Below are 19,346 nucleotides of genomic sequence, written 5' to 3' on the forward strand. Positions count from 1 at the left end.
TGAGATAGGGTCCCTCACTAAACCTGGAGCTTACAGAATGACTAGGCCTGCTGGCTATAAAGCCCCCCAGGAACCTCCTGTCTCCGCCCCCCAGCCTGAGAGTACAGGCGCGTGCTCTCCATGTGATGCAGGTCCTTATGCACATGCAGCAAGAACTTTCCAGTAGAGTCTGTTCTCCAGCCCAGTTCCTGTCCTGCAACTCCAGAACTCCCAGCCTTGGGCGGGAGCTAGTGTGTTGACCTAGCATGTTCACCTCCTGCTCTGGATCCCTGGAGCCCTTTCCTTTCTGTGCTTCAGGTGTGGGCCTTGGGCGGATTGTGGCTTAGTCTCCTCCTTCCCTCCCTCCGGCCAGTGGCCTGTGGCAGTCAGCAGGAGCGGCTTTCCTGCCTTCCTCACCGTGTCCCTTGCTGTTACAGTGAGGTCTCTGCTCTGTCTGCCCTTTATCTTTCCTCCTTCCCTTCAGTTCTTAGGAGCTCTGGGAAAAGTCATTCTCTCACGTCCCCGTGGGCCTGGAGCTGGCTGCATCGGCTGGGGTCTGAAGGCAGTGTCTTTTCTCTCAGATCTAGGCCTGGGCCCGAATGTGGGCAGCCAGGAGGCAATACCTCAGGCATCTTCTAACACTTCCTCCAACGTCGTTGCCCCCAGCATCCACTCAGAACTGGCCACTTACTGTGTGGCGTGGTAGCTTCTGTGTTGAGGAGTCCCTCCCATCAGAGATGCTGTCACAGCCAGGCATGGTGGCGCATGCCTGCAATGCCAGCACCTGGGAGGCAGAGGCAGGCAGATCGCTGTGAGTTCAAGGCCAGCCTGGTCTACAAAGCAAGTCCAAGATAGCCAAGGCTACACAGAGAAACCCTGTCTCTGGGGGGGGAAAAAAAAACCACAGAGACACAGTCACTTGTCATTGTTTCTGCAACCACTTTAATCCACTAATCCTGAGCCTAAGCCGACTCCTGTTGGCTGATCCCTGGTGTCTGTTAGGTTGAGGCCCTGTTCCTCAGTGCTGATTGGACCAGATCACCCTGACCACTTCCTCATGGAGCTTTAGCGTTCTCCACTGCAGCTGCGCAGTCCTGCATCTTGTCACTCTTCTACCAACCTGGTATGGCTCCCATTACCTGAGGTCTAGTATCCTAGCCACAGCACCTCTCCAGCCCCCTCCCCTCGTCAGCCTGCACCTCCTCATACCTTGTCTTAGTTAGCTTCCTACAGCTGTGATAAACACCATGACCAAAAGCCGCTTGGGGAGGAAAGGCTTAGTTTCATCTTACCCTTCCATGCCACAGCCCATCTTTGAGAGAAGTCATGGTAGGAACTTGAGGCAGGAATCTTTAGGAAGGGACTGGTGCCAAGGATATGGGGGTGTCGGGTGGCTGGTGCTGCTTACTGGATTCCTCCTGGCTTGCTCAACCTGCTTTTTTTTTTTTTTTTTTTTTTTAAGATATATTTACTTATTATTATGTATGCAGTACTCTGCCTGCATGTATACCTGCAGGGCAGAAGAGGGTATTAGATCACATTATAGATGGTTGTGAGCCACCATGTGGTTGCTGGGAATTTGGACTCAGGACCTCTGGAAGAGCAGTCAGGGCTCTTAACTACTGAGCCATCCCTCTAGCCCCAGCCTGCTTTCTTATAGAGCCCAGGACCACGTGCTCACAGATGGTCCTGCCCACAGTACACTGGACCCTTCCACATCAAGAAAAATGGCCACAGACTTCCCTGCAGGCCAGTCTGATGGGGGCATTTTCCCCGCTGAGGTTCCTTCTCCGACAAGTCTAGCCTAGGTCAAATTTACAAAAAGCAAGCATAGCATCATTGTGTCATATTCCAAGCACAGGGCATTCCCAGCTTCTCCCAACATCTGCTGTTGCCCTGTCTCGCCTCCCCTGCAGATAGGAGGTGGGGCTGCACAGCCTCTGCCAGTGTTTTCTTTGCTCCCTTGTAGGAGTGAGGCCCACTATTGTTTCTGCAAGATCCCCACTGCCTGCGCCTCTCAAAGCAGCACTCATGCAGTACTGAACAGTGGCTCATTTGCCTGGAACCCTTACCAGATTTCCTCTAGCCACAGAGCCCAAATTGACCCAGGCTCCAAAATGACGGCTTCATTCATTGCTAGCTGGGTAACCTATGGCAAGTTGCCTGCCTTCTCTCTCTGCCTTTGGGAGCTCATCAGTAGGATGGGCACTGTAGTGCTTGACCCATTGAGACTTAAAAGGTGGGAGGTACTTAGATTTGGGGCTGGAGAGATGGCTGCTCTTCCAAAGGACCCAGGTTCCATTCCCAGTACCCACAACTGCCTGTAGCTCCAGGCCCAAGGGATCTGATGCCTTCTTCTGCCCTTTGTATAGTACACAGACATACATGCAGGCAAAACACCCATACACATAAAATAAGATGAAAACAAAGCAAAAACACCCATGCAGGCCTGGTGGCACCTGCTTATAACTAGCTTTTTTTTTTTTTTTTTTTTTTTTTTTTTTTTTTTGCTTTTTTGAGACAGGGTCTTTCTTTGTACTCTTGGCTGTCCTGGACTCATTTTGTAGACCAGGGTGGCCTCGAACTCACAGCGATCCACCTGCCTCTGCCTCCCGAGTGCTGGGACTAAAGGCGTGTGCCACCACGCCCAGCTATAACTAGCTCTTGAAAAGCAGAGGGGGAGGATCCTGAGTTCAAGGCCGGCTGGGACTGCATAGCAGCACCACACAGAAGCACCAGACCAGCAGTGAACCGTGAGGCGCACTGCCTGTCTCACGGTGAACGTTGTGTGTGTTAGATCCTGTTACTCCAGGAAGTTTAATCCAGGGGCTTCTTTTGGTTTTGTTTGTTTGTGGTGGTTGGTTGGTTTTCATTGTTGTTTATTTGTTTTGTTTTCCTGAGCTTTGCATTACAAAGTTGACCAACTTAGCTACCTATACCCCACCCCAATCATGGACACTCCTTATAAGTGCTATGTGAAGCTGCAGAGCTTACGTGGTAGCCGACAGGTCACGGTCATGAGAGGCAGGTCAGCCCAATATGCAGGGGAATAGATGAGATAGACCGGGGAAGCCTTTAGAGGGCATCAAAAAGTGTTGGGGCTGGGCTTGGTGGCGCATGCCTTTAATCCCAGCACTTGGGAGGCAGAAGCAAGTGGATCTCTGAGTTCGAGGCCAGCCTGGTCTATAGAGTGAGTCCAGGACAGCCAAGGCTACACAGAGAAATCTTGTCTCGAAAAACCAAACCAAACCAAACCAAAACAAAAACAGTGTTGGGGCCATGGCTTGGGTGGGGAAAGTCACTAGAGAGGCCTACGTGAGTGGTACGTGAGGGGCAGAGACGAGCTGAGACAAGAGGTGAGGGTAGACCTGGCAGAAGGCGCCTGGGGCCAGGCAGGTGCTGGCAGAGAGACTATGAGGAGTGCCTTATCGATGTCGTCTCCCCTCCCGCCAGTGCACGCACGCCACCCTCCCCTCTCTGTGGTACGCAAGTTCGCTCACCTCTTGAACCAGAGTCAGGAGGACTTCTCGGCTGAAGTGGAGCTGCTGCAGCTCCAGGGGGAGGTGGTCAGGAAGATCCGGTCCAATCAGCGGCTGGAGCAGGACCTCAACCTCATGGACATCAAGATTGGCCTGCTGGTCAAGAATCGGATCACCCTGCAGGTGAGGGCCGCCCTGCCCCCCGCCCCCCCCCCCGCCCCTAGCCATAATTCAACCCTTTTCAAACGTGTGTTAGTCACCACCTGGCTCAGGTCCCTGTGCCAATCAATGGTCCTCTGCCCTTGAGGTCAGCCGCTGGGTGTGTGGTACAGGAGGCAGAACCCTACGGGGGGAGTGGGAACGGCCAGCTCAGCCACTGCTGGGGCTGTGGGTGATCAGTTAACCCAGCACTCAGGAGGCAGAGGGCGGTGGATCACTGTGAGTTCGAGGCCAGCCTGGTCTAGAAAGCGAGTATAGGATAGCCAGGGCTACACAGAGAAACCCTGTCTCGAAAAACCACAAAAAATAAAAAATAAAATTGAAAGAAAGAAAAAAGAAAGCTCCTGTAAATTTCATTCAGATATGGAGTAGAGGGCCAATGGTGCTGTGGCGTCTCCACCCCAAAATTAGACAGTAGGAAATAGGAGCAAGCAGAAGCGCAGCTCTTTGAAGACTCACCTGTGAAAGCAGAGGTGCCAGGTGGGGTTGCAGGCAGTAGTAGTAGGGGCCTCTCTCTCCTCTTGCGAGCCTTGGTTCTTCCAGACACAGTCTGGACCGTATGTCTTGGGGTTGGTACCCATCTGGGCTGGTTGGTTTGCATGCCCACATGCAGGAGGTAGCCTCCCACTGCAAGAAGCTGACCAAGAAGAATAAGGAGCAGCTGTCGGACATGATGATCCTGGACAAACAGAAGGGCCTGAAGTCTCTGAGCAGGGAGAAGCGACAGAAGCTAGAAGCCTACCAGCACCTCTTCTACCTGCTGCAGGTGAGCGAAGGACTTTCCCAGGGAGGAGCGTGGCGTGTGCATCCGCGGTTGAGTGCTTGCCCTGCATACCCGACACTGAGAAAAGCAAAACAACTCAAAGACTCAGGAGGCCTCCATAGCCGCCGCCCTCCTCCACCCCTCAGCTCAAAGTCTTCTCTTTGCCATGCTCCATGGGCTGTTTCCCAGCGGAGCCCCCCCCCCCCCGAAGCCCTTTGTAGCTGATCTGGCCCCTAATTCTCCAGGAGCATCCCCAGCCCTCTGTCTCCCTGATTGTCCGCAGACTCAGCCCATCTACTTGGCCAAGCTGATCTTTCAGATGCCCCAGAACAGAAGCACCAAGTTCATGGAAGCTGTGATTTTCAGTCTGTACAACTACGCCTCCAACCGCCGGGAGGCCTACCTTCTGCTCCAGCTGTTCAGGACAGCACTCCAGGAAGAGATCAGGTAGGTTCTCCCGACTCAGGAGCCAGGGTCGGGGTGGGGGATAGGGAGGGCGGATCAGATATGGCACCTGTTGCTGTGTTTCAGTCTATAGGAAGACCTTAAGAGGGCTCTGGAACAGCATGGTGAGGGGGTGCAGGCTGACCTGTTAGCAGGAAGGAGGGCACCCAGACAGTGGGACCTTTCTTAGAGTGGGCGCTAGAGTAGGCTTGAACAGGCAAACCTCTGGAAAAGGACAGGCAGCTATGTCCTCCTTAGAGCATAATGCCAGTGACCTATTGCACCACAGGTCAAAGGTGGACCAGCCCCAGGATGTGGTGACAGGCAACCCAACAGTGGTGAGACTGGTGGTAAGGTTCTACCGCAATGGGCGGGGACAGAGTGCTCTGCAGGAGATCCTCGGCAAGGTCATCCAGGATACGCTGTCAGACCGGTCAGTCAGCATCCACACGGATCCTGTCCACATCTATAAGAGCTGGATCAACCAGGTGGAGGCCCAGACCGGACAGCGCAGGTGAGGCAGCAGGAGGGGAGGGCATGCTTTGATCAGGCCCCCATGCAGAGCTGTGGGGAAGCGTGGGTGTGTTCAAAGGTGACATGCAAAGGATTTATGCAGAGATGGTGCCAGGCCTACAGATTGGGGCCTGGCTTTCTCTGTTACCCCAGCTGCCAAGGATGATTTGATAGTAGCACCTTGGTATCTGCCTTTGAGTCTGGCAAAATCCCTCTTTTCCAGCTGCTCTGTGGCACCTGAATCTTCCCTCCCCACTGTGTACCCTCACTGCTCAGTCCTCCCTCCTCCCTCCCCACTGTGTACCCTCACTGCTCAGTCCTCCCTCCTCCCTCCCCACTGTGTACCCTCACTGCTCAGTCCTCCCTCCTCCCTCCCCACTGTGCAACCTCACTTTTCTTCCTGAGTGAGGCCTTTTTCTTGGTCCTTCCTCTTGCTATACTGGTCTGTCTTGAGCCTCTCTACAGAACACTGTATAGTTATAGAAGGCTTGATGGGGAAAACTTGGGGAAGGAGACACCATCTTTACCATGCCTTTCTGCCCACAGCCGGCTCCCCTATGACGTCAGCCCTGAACAGGCTCTGAGCCACTCTGAAGTCCAGAGACGATTAGACATTTCCCTACGCAATCTCCTTGCCATGACTGATAAGTTCTTTGTCGCCATCAGTTCATCTGTGGACCATATTCCGTATGTGTCACCACCTCTCCCAGGGCTAGGCCAGTTTGGGACGGGAGAGCAGAACGGTGACCCTGAAGGGAAGGGGGTGGGAAAGGAGGGAGCTAGAGGCGCTTCGATGTTGTGATGCCCTTGCCAGGAAACTGAGCTGGGGTGCTGCAGGTGGGTCTATGTGGCTGGCACGATGTCACTGGTCAAAGGGGAGCCCAAAATGATGACAGGGACATACTATTGTCTGAGAACAAGTGGAGAAAAGATGGGGCTCTTTGGCCCACAAAGTCAGAAAAGGATAGTATTTCAAACAAGTAAAGTACTTCATAGTTACAGTCTTCCCTCTCACACTTTCTTTAGTTTGTTTGTGACAGGGTCTCTCTACATAGCCCTAACTGTCCTGAAACTTGCTGTGTAGACCAGGCTGACCTCAAACTCACAGAGATTCATCTGCCTCCCAAGTGCTGAAATTAAAAGGGTGTACCACCATGCCTGGCCCTTTTTGTTTTAAAGTGTTTGGTTTTGTTATGGTGTTTTGCCAGCATGTATGTTTGTGCCTGGTACCTTCAGAGGCCGGGAAAAGGTGACAGATCCCCTGAGACTGAGTTAGAAATAGTTGTGAGCCACCATATGGGTGATGGGACTCTTTCTCTGGAAGAGCAGCCAGTGTGCTTAACCACTGATCCATCTTTCCAGCCCCTAGTTCTATTTATTTATTTTTGGTTTTTCCAGCCAGGGTTTCTATATATAATAGCCCTGGCTGTCCTGGAAATCTTTATAGGCCAAGCGGGCCTCGAATTTACAGAGATTCGAACTTAAAAAAAAAAGACTGGCCAGTAATCTGGAGGTAGATGCAGGGCAGTCAGAACTATGACAAGCTTTGTACATCTAAATTTGAGTCCAGCCTAGACTGCATGAGACCCTGTCACAGAACAGACAGACAAAAATCGTCTAAGGCTTTTGTTAAAAACTACTGGATAGTGCTAGCGCACACCTTTAATGCCAGCGCTCAGGAGGCAGAGGCAGGCGGATCACTGTGAGTTTGAGGCCAGCCAGGGCTATAGAAAGAAACCCTGTCTCAAAAAACAAAAAAGAAAACTACTGGATGAAGCTGGACATGGTGGCACATGCCTTTAATTCCAGCACTGGGAGGCTGAGGCAGGCAGAGCTCTGAGTTCCAGGGCAGCCAAGGGTGTGGCACAGAGAAACCTTGTCTCAGGGAGTGGGTGGGATGTGGGCTGCTATTTCCCAGATCGTTCAGCCACCAGCCTTGGTTCTCAGCACTGAGGTCAAGATTGAGTGCCAAAGGAGAAGCAGCCCCAAACTGGAGTGAGCTGGATTGGGGCTTTGCGATTTGAAGTTAGAAAGCTTGTCTGAAGTCTGAGAAGTCTGTAGGTCTGGTTCCCGAGAGTGAAAATGGCTTATTTGCAGAGTCTGATTAGCTTTGCAGTTACAAACCCATCACAGGAGTACCATAAAGAAGTTCAGCATGAGGCCAGCCGTGGTGGCTCACTCATTTAACCCCAGCACTCGGGAGGCGGAGGCAGGCAGATCTCTGTGAGTTCAAGGCCAGCCTGGTCTACAAAGAGAGTCTAGGACAGCCAGGACTACACAGAGAAACCCTATCTCGAAAGACCAAAAAGAAGAAGCTAAGCGTGTTGTGAGAACAAAGCCCTTGCGGGACTGAGTGCCCCTCCAGCCTTCCCAACGGGGGGGGGGGGGGGGACACACAGATGCGCACATGGGAGGGAAATGGCAGAAAGTGGGATCTCTGGTAGTCAGGCAGGCCCTGCCGCAGCCCAGACATGCTACTTGGGACCTCTGGGAGCTGGCGGATTGGGCTGCTTTGGAGCCTCCTAGGCCATCAGGTACCCAGGAGACAGGATAACGTGCGTCCCTGGGGACGGTGAGGTATACTGTAAGCAGAGGTGGTCTGTGGGGAGATGAGAGGGGCTCAGATAAAGGTTCTCGAGCTGGCTGTGGTGGCATACAGCTGTAGCAGCAGCACTTGGCAGGCAGAGCTTGAAAGCATGAGGTTGAGGCCAGCCTGTACCACACAGCATGACCCTGTGAGTTGGAGGCAGGGAGAACTGGAGGCAGAGCAAGAGCAAAGGCCCAGGGGTAGAGGGCTGCAGCAGGGAGCACTGTAGGTAGCAGGAGTGTGTGTGGGCTCAGCTCTGGTGTGGCTGAGGTTAGGAGGGAGAGGCAGCAAGGATATACCCTGAGTCCTGGGACAGGGATAGAAAGAGCTACAGCAAGCCTGTTTTGTCCCTAAGGTACGGGATGCGGTATATGGCCAAAGTCCTGAAGACAGCCCTGGAGGAGAAGTTCCCCAATGCCACCGAGAGGGACATCTATAAGGCAAGTGTTGTGTGTCTCTTCTGCCACCTCCAAAACCCTCCTTCGCCCAAACAGACGGGATGACAATCTATGCTATAAACCTCCAAAGAAAGAAATGGGTCCTATCCTGTAAATTGGGCCTGGCCCACAAGTGGGGAATGTGGAGCTTTGGCTGTCAAGGTAGCGTCTGGAACTTTCTGGAAAGTTCTCCTTTGCACTCAGGTGGTTGGGAACCTCCTGTACTACCGCTTCCTGAACCCGGCTGTGGTAGCTCCCGACGCCTTTGACATCGTGGCTATGGCAGCAGGCAGCACCCTGGCTGCCCCACAACGCCATGCGCTGGGGGCTGTGGCTCAACTCCTCCAGCATGCTGCTGCTGGCAAGGTCTTCTCCGGGGAGAGCCAGCACCTTCAAGTCCTGAACGGCTACCTCGAGGACATGCATCTCAAGTTCAGGTCTTGGGTCTTGGCACCTTACTCCTCTCTGGCTCTGTCTCCACTTCTCACGGTTCACATGCTCCTCTACTCTCTAGAGTCTGAGGAAGAGCGCTCCAGAGGCACGGGGTATAGGAGGTCCTGGAGGGCAGCAGCACGCCTCCCAGGGGACAGAGAAGACTATTGACGAGCTAGCTTGGAGGACCAGATGGAAGCGCAGGGCAGGGGCTGAGCCTAGCACCTCATCCGGCCTGACTCAGATGGTGGCCATCCACGTGGTGAGGGCGCCAGCCTAGCCCACTCTGACGTGCCCTCTCTCTGGGACAGGAAGTTCATCTGCAGAGCCTGCCGGGTACCAGAGCCAGAGGATCGCTTTGCCATAGACGAGTACTCAGACATGGTAGCTGTGGCCAAGCCCATGGTGTACATCACTGTTGGGGAGTTGATCAGCACACACATGGTAAGGGGTCAGCCCCGGAGGGCTAGGCGGAAAGTCCACGTAGAGCCCGGCCTGCCTCAACCCTGCACCCTCTTTCCTTCTGCCATCCATAGCTCTTGCTGGAACACCAAGACCAACTAGCCCCCGGTCACCACGACCCCCTCCACCAGCTCCTAGAGGACCTTGGGGAGCCACCCACCATCACTGACCTCATCGGTGTGTGTCTTCTGGAGCCAACTCAACCCTTCAGGGGTGCCTGTCAGCAGGCAGCTAGCTCATCAAACCCCTCAGAGGAAGGCAGACTCACAGCCTTGGATGGCCAGTGCTAGAAGAGGCCAAACCAAGGCAACGCCCAACGCAGTCGTACACAAGAGATGCGGCGGGAGGTCTAGCTCTAAAACTCTAGAACGAGAGGCCCTAGGCATGCAGTGGAAGGGCAGCGTCCCTGGGGTGCCACGGCCTCTGAATGTAAGGCCCAGCTGGCACCCAGCTTGAGGTCACACAGAGCCGCCGCGACAGCAGCTCAGTCCGTGGGTGTCGAGGTTGAGGGCATGGTATGGTCCCATGGGACAGCAAGGGAGGGCTTCCTGTCCCACCCATCCCTCATCCCATCTCAGGTGAGAACATAGCCACAGACGGGCGTGTGGACCTGAGCAGGCTCGAAGTGTCCCTGACCCTCACCAACAAGTTCGAAGGGCTGGAGGCAGATGCTGATCACACTAGCAACCAAAGCCTGCTTCTGAGGTGGGTGTGGCAGCTCCCCCATTGCCTATTACAGTGGTCTCCCTCAGAGACGGTCACCATACCTTCTTGTTCCCCCAGTCACACCCAACTCTTGTTCTTCAAAATGTCCTCCCTGAAGCCTGCCTCACACTGGCCTTGCTCAGAATAGCATCAGCCGTTTTTTATTTTTTGGCTTTTCAAGACAGGGTCTCTCTGTGTAGCCTTGATTGTCCTGGACCTGCTTCGTAGACCAGGCTGGCCTCGAACTCACAGCGATCCACCTGCCTCTGCCTCCCGAGTGCTGGGATTTAAAGGCGTGTGCCACCACGCCCAGCCAAAACTTTTTTCTCCCATTCTCTATTACTGTTGTGTATGATTTGGGGGAGCACATCATGGCATGGGTGTGGCAGTCAAGGCAGCCTTGTGCAGTCAGTTCTTTTGAAAGACCTCCATCTTTACATGTGTCCCAGGGGTGGAACTCAGATTTCACACTTCTGCAAAAGCCAGTCAGGAAGGACCACACAGGGCCGGTCTGCTCATCCAGGCCAGTTAGCAGCAATAGCTCCCTGAGGCAGAAAGCAACCTAGAGGAGGGGTCAGGTGTCATGAGAATCAGCCATGGGGGCTCGCAGGGGGAGTGGCTGTTTGGGCTGGAGGATCAGAGGGGGCCAGTTTGAGGGAACAGGCTCTCTAGGAGACAGCACTCTCCTGGGCATCACTAACAGCACAGACCTGGGGCAAGATCCTCTTATCCTTAGCTCTTTGGCCTGCCCCTCCAGACCCTTCCAGGCCCTTACCCCGTCCTTCCCTGCAGCACCAAACAGATGCTGGCTGACCTCATCCAGTTCCACCCTGGGGATTCCCTTGAGGAGATCCTGTCTTTCTCAGCTCCCAGAGAGCAGGTGAGTAGCCAGTCCAGTCCATGAGAGCCAGGCCTCTGACTTCAACTCCAGAGGCCGCAGGCTGATGGAGCAGTCTAGGCAGGGTTAGGATAGTGCGGATGGGAGTCCGTTCTGTGGACATGAGGGAATTGCTCCGGAAAGGGGAAATCTTGGAGGGTTTTGAGGCAAGAAAGGATGCTGGTAGGCTGGCTGTTGGGGCTGGAGTTTCCCGAGTAAAGCAGGCATGTCCCAAAACAGGTAGGCAAAGTCTATACATACGCCTCATGCCCATAGAGTGTCCCCATAGAGTGTCATGTTGGGTTGGGAAGCTGTTAGCAGCTAGTATCTCCTTGGTCTGTATGTGCCCTTTGGGTACACCTGTGACCCACAAGGTACTTTCATATGTCCTTGCCTGTGTGTTCCCCACCTTTCCCACTACCATCCGCCCGACCCCCAAGACCTAGCCTGTGATGGTGGTGCTTTCCTGATAACGCACAGGAATGTGCATAGGGCTCCCAAGCTCTAGGGGTTTGTTGTGTTTCGAAGTAGGGTGGTGGGGCCTGGGTCCCCCCTCAGCATCTCTGCCCCCCTCCCAGGAAGAGGCCCATCATCGGCTGATGTGCTGGCGCCAGGCCTGTGACACCCAGAAACCAGAGCCACTTCGACGACACCACTCACTGACGGCACACTCTCTCCTGCCACTGGCAGAGAAGCAGCAGCGTGTCCTGCGGAACCTGCGGCGGCTGCAGGGCCTGGGGCTGGTCAGGGCCGGTGACTGCTACCAGGGACTCGTGGACGAGCTGGCCAAGGTGATAACCCAGGCCAGGACTACGTGTGGCTTATGCAAAGCCACTGTGCTAACATTCCAGAGGCAGGCTTCTCCCTGGTGGGCACCATCCCAAACTGCCACCAACTTGAGGAAGGCCCAGGGTTCTTTTTGAAGGGAAGAGCCTAAGTTAAGCAGGCAGATTTCCTCCCAGCTCTCTTCAGCTGAGATGGGGTAACTCGGAGAGAGGCGCTGAGTTCATCTTGGGGTATCTTGCATTCTCTCCTAAGTACAACCACCTTTGAGATGGTTTCCTGGTGCTGGGAAGAGCACCCACAGGCTAGACAGGCACTCTACCCTAAGCCACTTCCTGTTTCTCTTAACCAATCGTCACGGTGAGCCTGTGAGGTGTTGCAGGACTAGGAGGGACCGCTGACCTGCTTCCTCATCTCCGTCTGCAGGACATCTGCAACCAGCGCAGGCACCGGCAGCGGCGGAAGGCGGAGATCCTGAGACTCAGGGCCACACTGCAGGGCCTCGATGCAAAAACCACCTTCTATGAGGAACAGGGTGACTACTACAACCAGTACATTCAGGCCTGCCTTGACCACCTGGCCCCCAAGCCCAGGTCGGTACTGTGAGCGCTGCCCTAACCTCTTGGTACCCCCACCACCACTCCTGCCCCAGCAGGGTACTGCCTGCTCCTAACTCTGGTGTCTGCGGTCCCCTCCTCACCTCCCACAGCAGGGAGGCTCCTCAGGGCCTGGCATCTTCCTGCCAGCCACCAAAAGCCGACAGGCAATGTTGAAAGTTTGTCAGACTCTGGGGCCTTCTTTTCCACAGGAGCTCTGGGAAGGGGAAAAAGCAGCCGTCTCTCCACTACACAGCCGCCCAGCTCCTGGAAAAGGGCATCTTGGTGGAAATTGAAGATCTCCCCGTCTCTCAGTATGTGTCTTTGGGGGACAGAATATCAAACCCTTCCTGTCTCCCTGGAGGGACAAGGCCAGGCTGAAGCTCTGAAGGGCACAGGGTTGGGAGGAGGAGGAATTTGCTTGCTGAAAGGGAGTGGGGAGCAGAGTGATGGGCGTGCTCCTGCGCTGCAGGGATGGTGGGAAAGCTGTTCAGAGCGGAGAACAGCTGGGTAGGGCCATGCAAGTAAAAAAGGAAAGAGAGAGACAGACAGACAGACAGAGAGAGACTAACTAGGGAGCTGAAGAGAAGGCCCTAAGTTAAAGAGCACTTCCTCTTCCAAGAGGTCCTGAGTTCAATTCCCAGCAACCACATGGTGGCTCACAGCCATCTATAATGTGATCTGGCGCCCTCTTCTGGTTCATAGGTGTACATTCATGCAAACGCTATATGATAGAAAGATAGGTAGTTAGGTAGATATCTAGATAGATGATAGACGGGCACACTAGGCAGAAGTCAAGCTGGGAGAAGACAGAGCAGGCACCGGCACTGGAACAAAAGGAGAAGCCCTGGCTCTCGGTGACAAATACTAGTGCTGTAGTGAACCGCAGCAGGAGTGGGGGTGGGGCTCTGAAAAGAGGGGCCCTGTGTTGACTCCTCTTCCTGACAGCTTCAGAAACGTCATCTTTGACATCACTCCGGGAGATGAGGCGGGAAGGTTTGCTGTCAACGCCAAGTTCTTGGGTGTGGACATGGAGCAGTTTCAGCTCCACTACCAGGTGAGGCCCTAAGGGACCTGCTAGAGCCAGGATGGTGAGCACAGGTCTGTATTCCAAACACAGAGGAGGCTGAGGCAGGAGAATCAAAGTTCAAGGCCTGAGGCTGGTGATGGCTTGAGTTTTGGTCCTTGAGGCCTACCAAATGGTGGGGAGAAAGAATGGACTTCGGCAGTTGTCCTCTGCCCACTACATATGTACAGTGCGCTGCATAACCGCCTATACACACACACACAAATAAAATTAAGTAAATAAATATAAACAATTTGTTTTTCAGTCTCAAGGCCAGACTTGAACTACAGAGTTAATGGCCAGCCTAGGGAATTTTGTGAGACTTTGTCTCAAAACAAAAAGACTGGGCATGGTGGAACATATGTTTAATTCCGGTCCTGGAAAGCAGAGGCAGGTGAGTTCTAGGCCATCCAGGTCTACATAATGAGACCCTGGGGCTGGAGAGATGGCTCGGAGGTTAAGAGCGCTGGCTGCCCTTCCAGAGGTCCTGAGTTCAATTCCCAGCACCCACATGGTGACTCACATCTGTCTGTAACTCCAGTTCTAGAAGATCTGACACCCTCTCGTAGACATATATGCAGGCAGACCACCAATGCACATAAAATTAATAAACTTTAAAAAATAATAAATTAAAAAAGAAAAAAAAATAATAATAAATTTTAAAATAAGAGATCCTGCCGGGCGTGGTGGCGCACGCCTGTAATCCCAGCACTCGGGAGGCAGAGGCAGGTGGATCTCTGTGAGTTTGAGGCCAGCCTGGTCTACAAAGTGAGTCCAGGACAGCCTAAGGCTACACAGAGAAACCCTGTCTCGAAAATAAATAAATAAAATAAAATAAAATAAAAGAGATCCTGTCTCAAAACAAAGACACAAGTAAAGATTAAAATTGAAGGGCGAGCTGGGGATATAGGTCAGCAGTAACACTTACTTAGCATGTTGAAGCCCTAGGTCAGATCCCAGCACTGAGAAAGGAATTCACCCCAGGGCTTTAGCTTCCTGTCTGCCTGCCTTGTTTAATCCCCTGGCCACTCTGCAGCATTAGCTCTACGGCTAAAAGGTTAAAGAAACTGACCCCATCCTAGCTAACGTGCAGGAAAGTGATGATTTCATTTTTATTCGAAACAAGGTCTCCTGTCACCCACTAACTGAGGATGACCTTGGCTTCGATAGCTGAGGATGACACTGGCCTTGAACTCACAAAGATCCACCTGCCTCTGCCTCGGCAGTGCTGGGATTAAATGTGTGCCACCATGCCCAGTCCCCAATCCCACATTTTTTCCTCCCAAGACAGGGTTTCTCTCTGTAACCTTGGCTGTCCTAAACTCACTTTGTAGACCAGGCTGGCCTCGAACTCAGTTAGCCACCCGCCTCTGCCTCCAGAGTGCTGGGATTAAAGGCATGCGCCACCACGCTCTGCTTCCTACTTTTTAAGAGGCAGAGTCTCCTAAGGTATGTGGTGGCACACACCTTTAATCCCAGCACTTGGGAGGTAGAGGCAGGTGGATCTCAGATCTAGGACAGCCAGGGCTACACAGAGAAACCCTGTCTTGAAAAACCAGGGGAAAAAGGAGGGTCTCCCTGAGCCTGCCAGCTCACCGTTTTGAGCCAGTTAGCTGTGCTGGGGTTATAGCACATACCGCTGTGGGTGCTGAAGATTCAGACTCAGGGTTGCTCACTCAACTAGCCCTTTCTCTGCTGAGATACACACTATCCCCCTTATTTTTTCTTAAGGTATATGTGATTTGTGAGTGGGTGAGTACCTGTACCTTTGTGCCTGCAGAGTCCAGAAGAGGGCGTCTGATCCCCTTGCACCTGGAGTTATAGTCATTTGTGGGACATGGGTGCTGGGATCTGAGAATTCTGCTCCTAATGACTGAGCAGCAACTACTCTAATGCCTGAGATATCTCCCCAGTCCATATTGTTTTTCGAAGTAGAGCTTCCTCTGTACCTCAGGCTGCCTTTTTTTTTTTTTAAGATTTTTTATGTATGAGTGCTCCATCTGTATGTGCACCTGCAGGCCAAATGAGGCCATCAGATCCCAGTATAGATGGTTGTGAGCCACCATGTGGTTGCTGGGAATTGAACTCAGGACCTCTTAGAAGAACAGACTGTGCTCTTAACTGTTGAGCCATCTCTCCAGCCCTCAGGCTGCTCTTAAGCTGAAGGAACTCAGCCTCCTGGCCTTACAGGTTCATGCCACCACATACAGGGAGTGTGTGTGGGGGGGGAGGGTATATTTCTTTGTTTTTCTTTTTTTTTTAAGACAGAGTTTCTCTATTGTATTTATTTATTTATTTAATTTTTTGGTGGGGGAGGGGTTTTTGAGACAGGTTTCTCTGTGTAGCCTTGGCTGTCCTGGACTCACTTTGTAGACCAGGCTGGCCTCGAACTCACAGCAATCCACCTGCCTCTGCCTGCCCTGCTCTTTACTATTGTTTTTAAATTATCTGTATTATCAGTATTATCAGTAGGCCTGGCTAACAATCAATTAAGACACAGACATTAGTTATATTTTAAAATAGCCTTGCTGGGTGGTTGTGGCGCACGCCTTTAATCCCAGCACTCGGGAGGCAGGGGCAGATGGATTGCTGTGAATTTGAGGCTAGCCTGGACTATAAAGTGAGTCCAAGACAGCCAAGGCTACACAGAGAAACCCTGTCTCGAAAAACCAAAAAAATAAAAATAAAAAGTGAGTCACAGAGGCAGCAAACAGTAATTAGCAACAAAATACACTAGACCATCCTCCAACATTTCACTGTTAGCTCAGTCTAAGCTCAAACTCATTGAGTGTTGTCAATCTCTACCTCCCATGTGTCATTCTGCCCAGCCCTATTTACCATATATTTTATTCTTTTAGGTGTGTGCATGTATGTGCACATTCATTCAGATGCCAGGGAGGCCAGAAGAGGAGTTTGGATCCCTTGGAACTGGGGTTACAGGCAGTTGTTAAGCCGCCTGATGTGGGTGCTGGGAATTAAGCCCAGGTTCTCTGCAAGAGCAGCAAAAGCTCTTAAGTCCATCTGTCCAGACCCATTTATTGTTTGTTTTGAAAAGGGGTCTTATTTTGTAGCCCAAGCTAGCCTGGAACTTGTAACTATCCTGCCATGTTCTCCCGAGTGCTGGAGTTACAGGTGTGTGCCACCACAACCTATTTCCAAGCAGTAATTTTAGGGTCTTTGTTTTTGTTTTGTTTTGGGGGGGGCTGGTTTTTTTGAGACAGGGTTTCTCCACGTACCTTTGGCTGTCCTGGACTCACTTTTATAGACCAGGTTAGCCTTGAAATCACAGCCATCCACCTGCCTCTTCATCCCGAGTGCACCACCACACCTGGCCAAGCAGTGATTTTTCAATACACGGCTCTCCGGCCTTAAGAAACCTGGTGTCGCACCTGGGTGTGGTGGTGCATGCTTTTAATCCCAGCAGAGGCAGAGGCAGGTGGATCACTGTGAGTTCGAGGCCAGCCTGGTCTACACAGCCAAGGCTAACACAGAGAAACCCTGTCTCAAAAAACTGAAAAAGAAAAAAGAAAAGAAAGTCCTGGCTCTACTTGGCTTGACATTTGGTCAGATCACTGGGCCTGTTTTTCTCATTTGCAAAGTGGGTTTTCAATGCCCTGCTTCTGTGGCCAGTGTTCCTGGCAGCTGTAAGGCTTTGCGACATTAGTGTTTCCTGGGCTGGCTGGGCCACTCCCAGAAGCTCTTAAACCCTCTCCCTGTTTCTCCCCTCCTAGGACCTCTTGCAGCTACAGTACGAGGGTGTGGCTGTCATGAAGCTCTTTAACAAAGCCAAAGTGAATGTCAATCTTCTCATCTTCCTCCTCAACAAGAAGTTCCTTCGGAAGTGATGGAGGCAGCAGTGCTGCCAGCCTCTTGGCTGACTTGTTCTCACGTTAACCTGCCATGCTCCCTGCAGGCCAGAGCTCACCCACCCTTCTGCCCAAGAGGAATTGTCCTGCTTGGCTGCAAACACTGGCATTTCTACCCCCTGAAGTGGGCCTTGCTTCCAGGTCCAGCTATGTGGACCACACATCTTGCTGTGAACCAGGAAGCTGTACTCACTCCTGGAATGGCCCATGGTTTTGCATCGCCACTGCCTTCGTGTGATCACCCTGGGATCTGCAAGTATTCGCTGCATTGCCCAGCAGCCCAGCTCCCTTCCTTTCCACAGACTCCAAAGCCAGGGCCAGGCTATTGGTCCTGCTCCACCTTCATAAGCCATGGGCATTGCCACCCCCACAGCCCAGGCCTCGCTGTGCCCCCTCGTCATGTCCCAGCAGTGACATGGGTGCAGCATTTGCTGACGGACGTCCATGAGAGTAAATGCACGCCTCACATCTCCTTCCTCCATTTATGCTGTTTCTTATGTGGGTCACTGGGGTATTTATTCTCACCTGATTGTTGTGTAGCCTTAATCGTGGTTTTAATTCTCACTTTCTGAACTCAAAGAGTTTTCGTTTTCCCCATCAAACTAATGATCGTCTCATTTTCTTCCCCTTCATAGTCGAGTCTCTTGGGGTTGGAACAGGGAGGCTTCCTGGCTCCAGGGAGCTCCAAAGACCTCATATTTCCACTTTCTCCAGGACAAAAAGCAGTCTTGCCAACTTCCCTGTCACCTCAGAGCTGACTGTGTGGTTCGCATAGATCTGCAGGCCTGTCCCGGCCACCCCTGTCCACCCCATGTCTTCCTGCTTCCTGCACTTGCTGCTCTTCTTATGTCCTATTAATAAAATCAGCCGTTGCCCCACATCTGTCAACCCCTGGGTTATTTCCTGTAGTACAGCCCTCGAGTTCTGGGGTGCTGCTTCCAAGAACTTGTGAATACATCTCTCAGGAGCCTTCTCCCTACCATAAGAACGGGCCCACTATGTCTGCCTGCCCAGGCTTGTACGGGTGGTGGATTAGCATCAATTTCTTTCCACCCCAAGGGACAGAGAGGAGGAGGAAATGCTCAGGCCGAGAAGAGCCCAGTCCAGACTTCTTCCACCCATTTTACACAGCTCCAGTTTGTGCCCAGCCTGAGCCTGAGTCCCCTTTCCCTGGAGAAAGCTTCCCTGCTTTCAGGTAGCTGCCAGGGCCTGTGGGGGAAGGGATGACAGACACCTGCCTGACGCTTGAACTCAGCAGCTCTATCAGGCACACACATTTTCCTGGCCCAGCCTGCCTGCCTCTGCTCTATGCCACTCTGTCACTCAGTATCTGTGTCACTGTCACATTCAATCTCACGCAAAGCTTCTTCCCTCTTAACATGTCACAGTAAAAACTTCAAGTGCTGCCTCGCTCCGGGTGACAGTGACATATACCAGGATCCGAGTTTCTACGCATGCTCGGTCATTGAAAATCTCACACTCACCAAGTGGCTCTGACACTGTCCTGCTGGAGGACCACACACCCCACCCCCCACAAACAGTCACGAGCTCAGCCACACATACCACATGGAGAAATGTCAGAATAGCTAAGCTGCTAAGGGCATCGCCGGACTCACTCAGCGCACTTCCTTGCATCCCTCTCACCCCTACCTGGTAGCAGTGCCTAAGAAGCTCGGGTTAATCAATGACCTTGCCAAGTTCCAAGGCCCGGTTTGAGATACAGGGGCTGAGCCTCTGCAGGTCGGAGTGTCAGAAATGTGAATGCAAATGGCTGGCAAGCAGAAGAAGGATTCTAGTCCAGGCATGGTTGCATGTCAGCACAGGACAGCCTTGGCTACACTGCACATTCAAGGCTAGCTTGGGTACATGAGACCCTGTCTTAAAGAAGAAAAAGCCGCAGTGGACTAAAGACATATAATTCAGTGGCTCTGTGGTATGTGGATTGTCCAGTACACCCAAGGTCTATCACACTGGGGGGATGGGGGTGACTTCAATAGGTAGATGGTCCTGAGAAAACAAAAATTCACACTTTTGGAAAAGAATGTCATTGAGCCCTAAACCTCTGCCTTAAACCATATGCAAATATAATGTAAACATATTTAAACAGAATCTCATTACATAGCATAGGCTGACCTTGA

The 19,346-nt window shown here is 52.5% G+C and overlaps 1 protein-coding gene across 1 annotated transcript in view; it reads left to right on the top strand.

Moving 5' to 3' along the window:
* Positions 1 to 17,641, top strand: part of Iqgap3 (IQ motif containing GTPase activating protein 3) — a 46,614-nt gene extending 28,973 nt beyond the window's left edge. The window contains exons 23-38 of the mRNA XM_051157441.1: positions 3,433 to 3,641; positions 4,291 to 4,443; positions 4,724 to 4,887; positions 5,174 to 5,398; positions 5,944 to 6,084; positions 8,340 to 8,424; positions 8,626 to 8,858; positions 9,165 to 9,297; positions 9,390 to 9,492; positions 9,894 to 10,020; positions 10,813 to 10,900; positions 11,476 to 11,688; positions 12,107 to 12,273; positions 12,489 to 12,590; positions 13,225 to 13,333; positions 17,074 to 17,641. Coding sequence (XP_051013398.1) covers positions 3,433 to 3,641; positions 4,291 to 4,443; positions 4,724 to 4,887; positions 5,174 to 5,398; positions 5,944 to 6,084; positions 8,340 to 8,424; positions 8,626 to 8,858; positions 9,165 to 9,297; positions 9,390 to 9,492; positions 9,894 to 10,020; positions 10,813 to 10,900; positions 11,476 to 11,688; positions 12,107 to 12,273; positions 12,489 to 12,590; positions 13,225 to 13,333; positions 17,074 to 17,187 — 2,366 coding nt within the window. The 3' untranslated portion in view covers positions 17,188 to 17,641. The remainder of the gene's footprint in view (positions 1 to 3,432; positions 3,642 to 4,290; positions 4,444 to 4,723; positions 4,888 to 5,173; positions 5,399 to 5,943; positions 6,085 to 8,339; positions 8,425 to 8,625; positions 8,859 to 9,164; positions 9,298 to 9,389; positions 9,493 to 9,893; positions 10,021 to 10,812; positions 10,901 to 11,475; positions 11,689 to 12,106; positions 12,274 to 12,488; positions 12,591 to 13,224; positions 13,334 to 17,073) is intronic.
* The last annotated feature ends 1,705 nt before the right edge of the window (positions 17,642 to 19,346 follow it).

The sequence above is a fragment of the Acomys russatus genome, chromosome 15, assembly GCF_903995435.1.
Source record: "Acomys russatus chromosome 15, mAcoRus1.1, whole genome shotgun sequence".
In the NCBI taxonomy this organism is placed as follows: domain Eukaryota; kingdom Metazoa; phylum Chordata; class Mammalia; order Rodentia; family Muridae; genus Acomys; species Acomys russatus.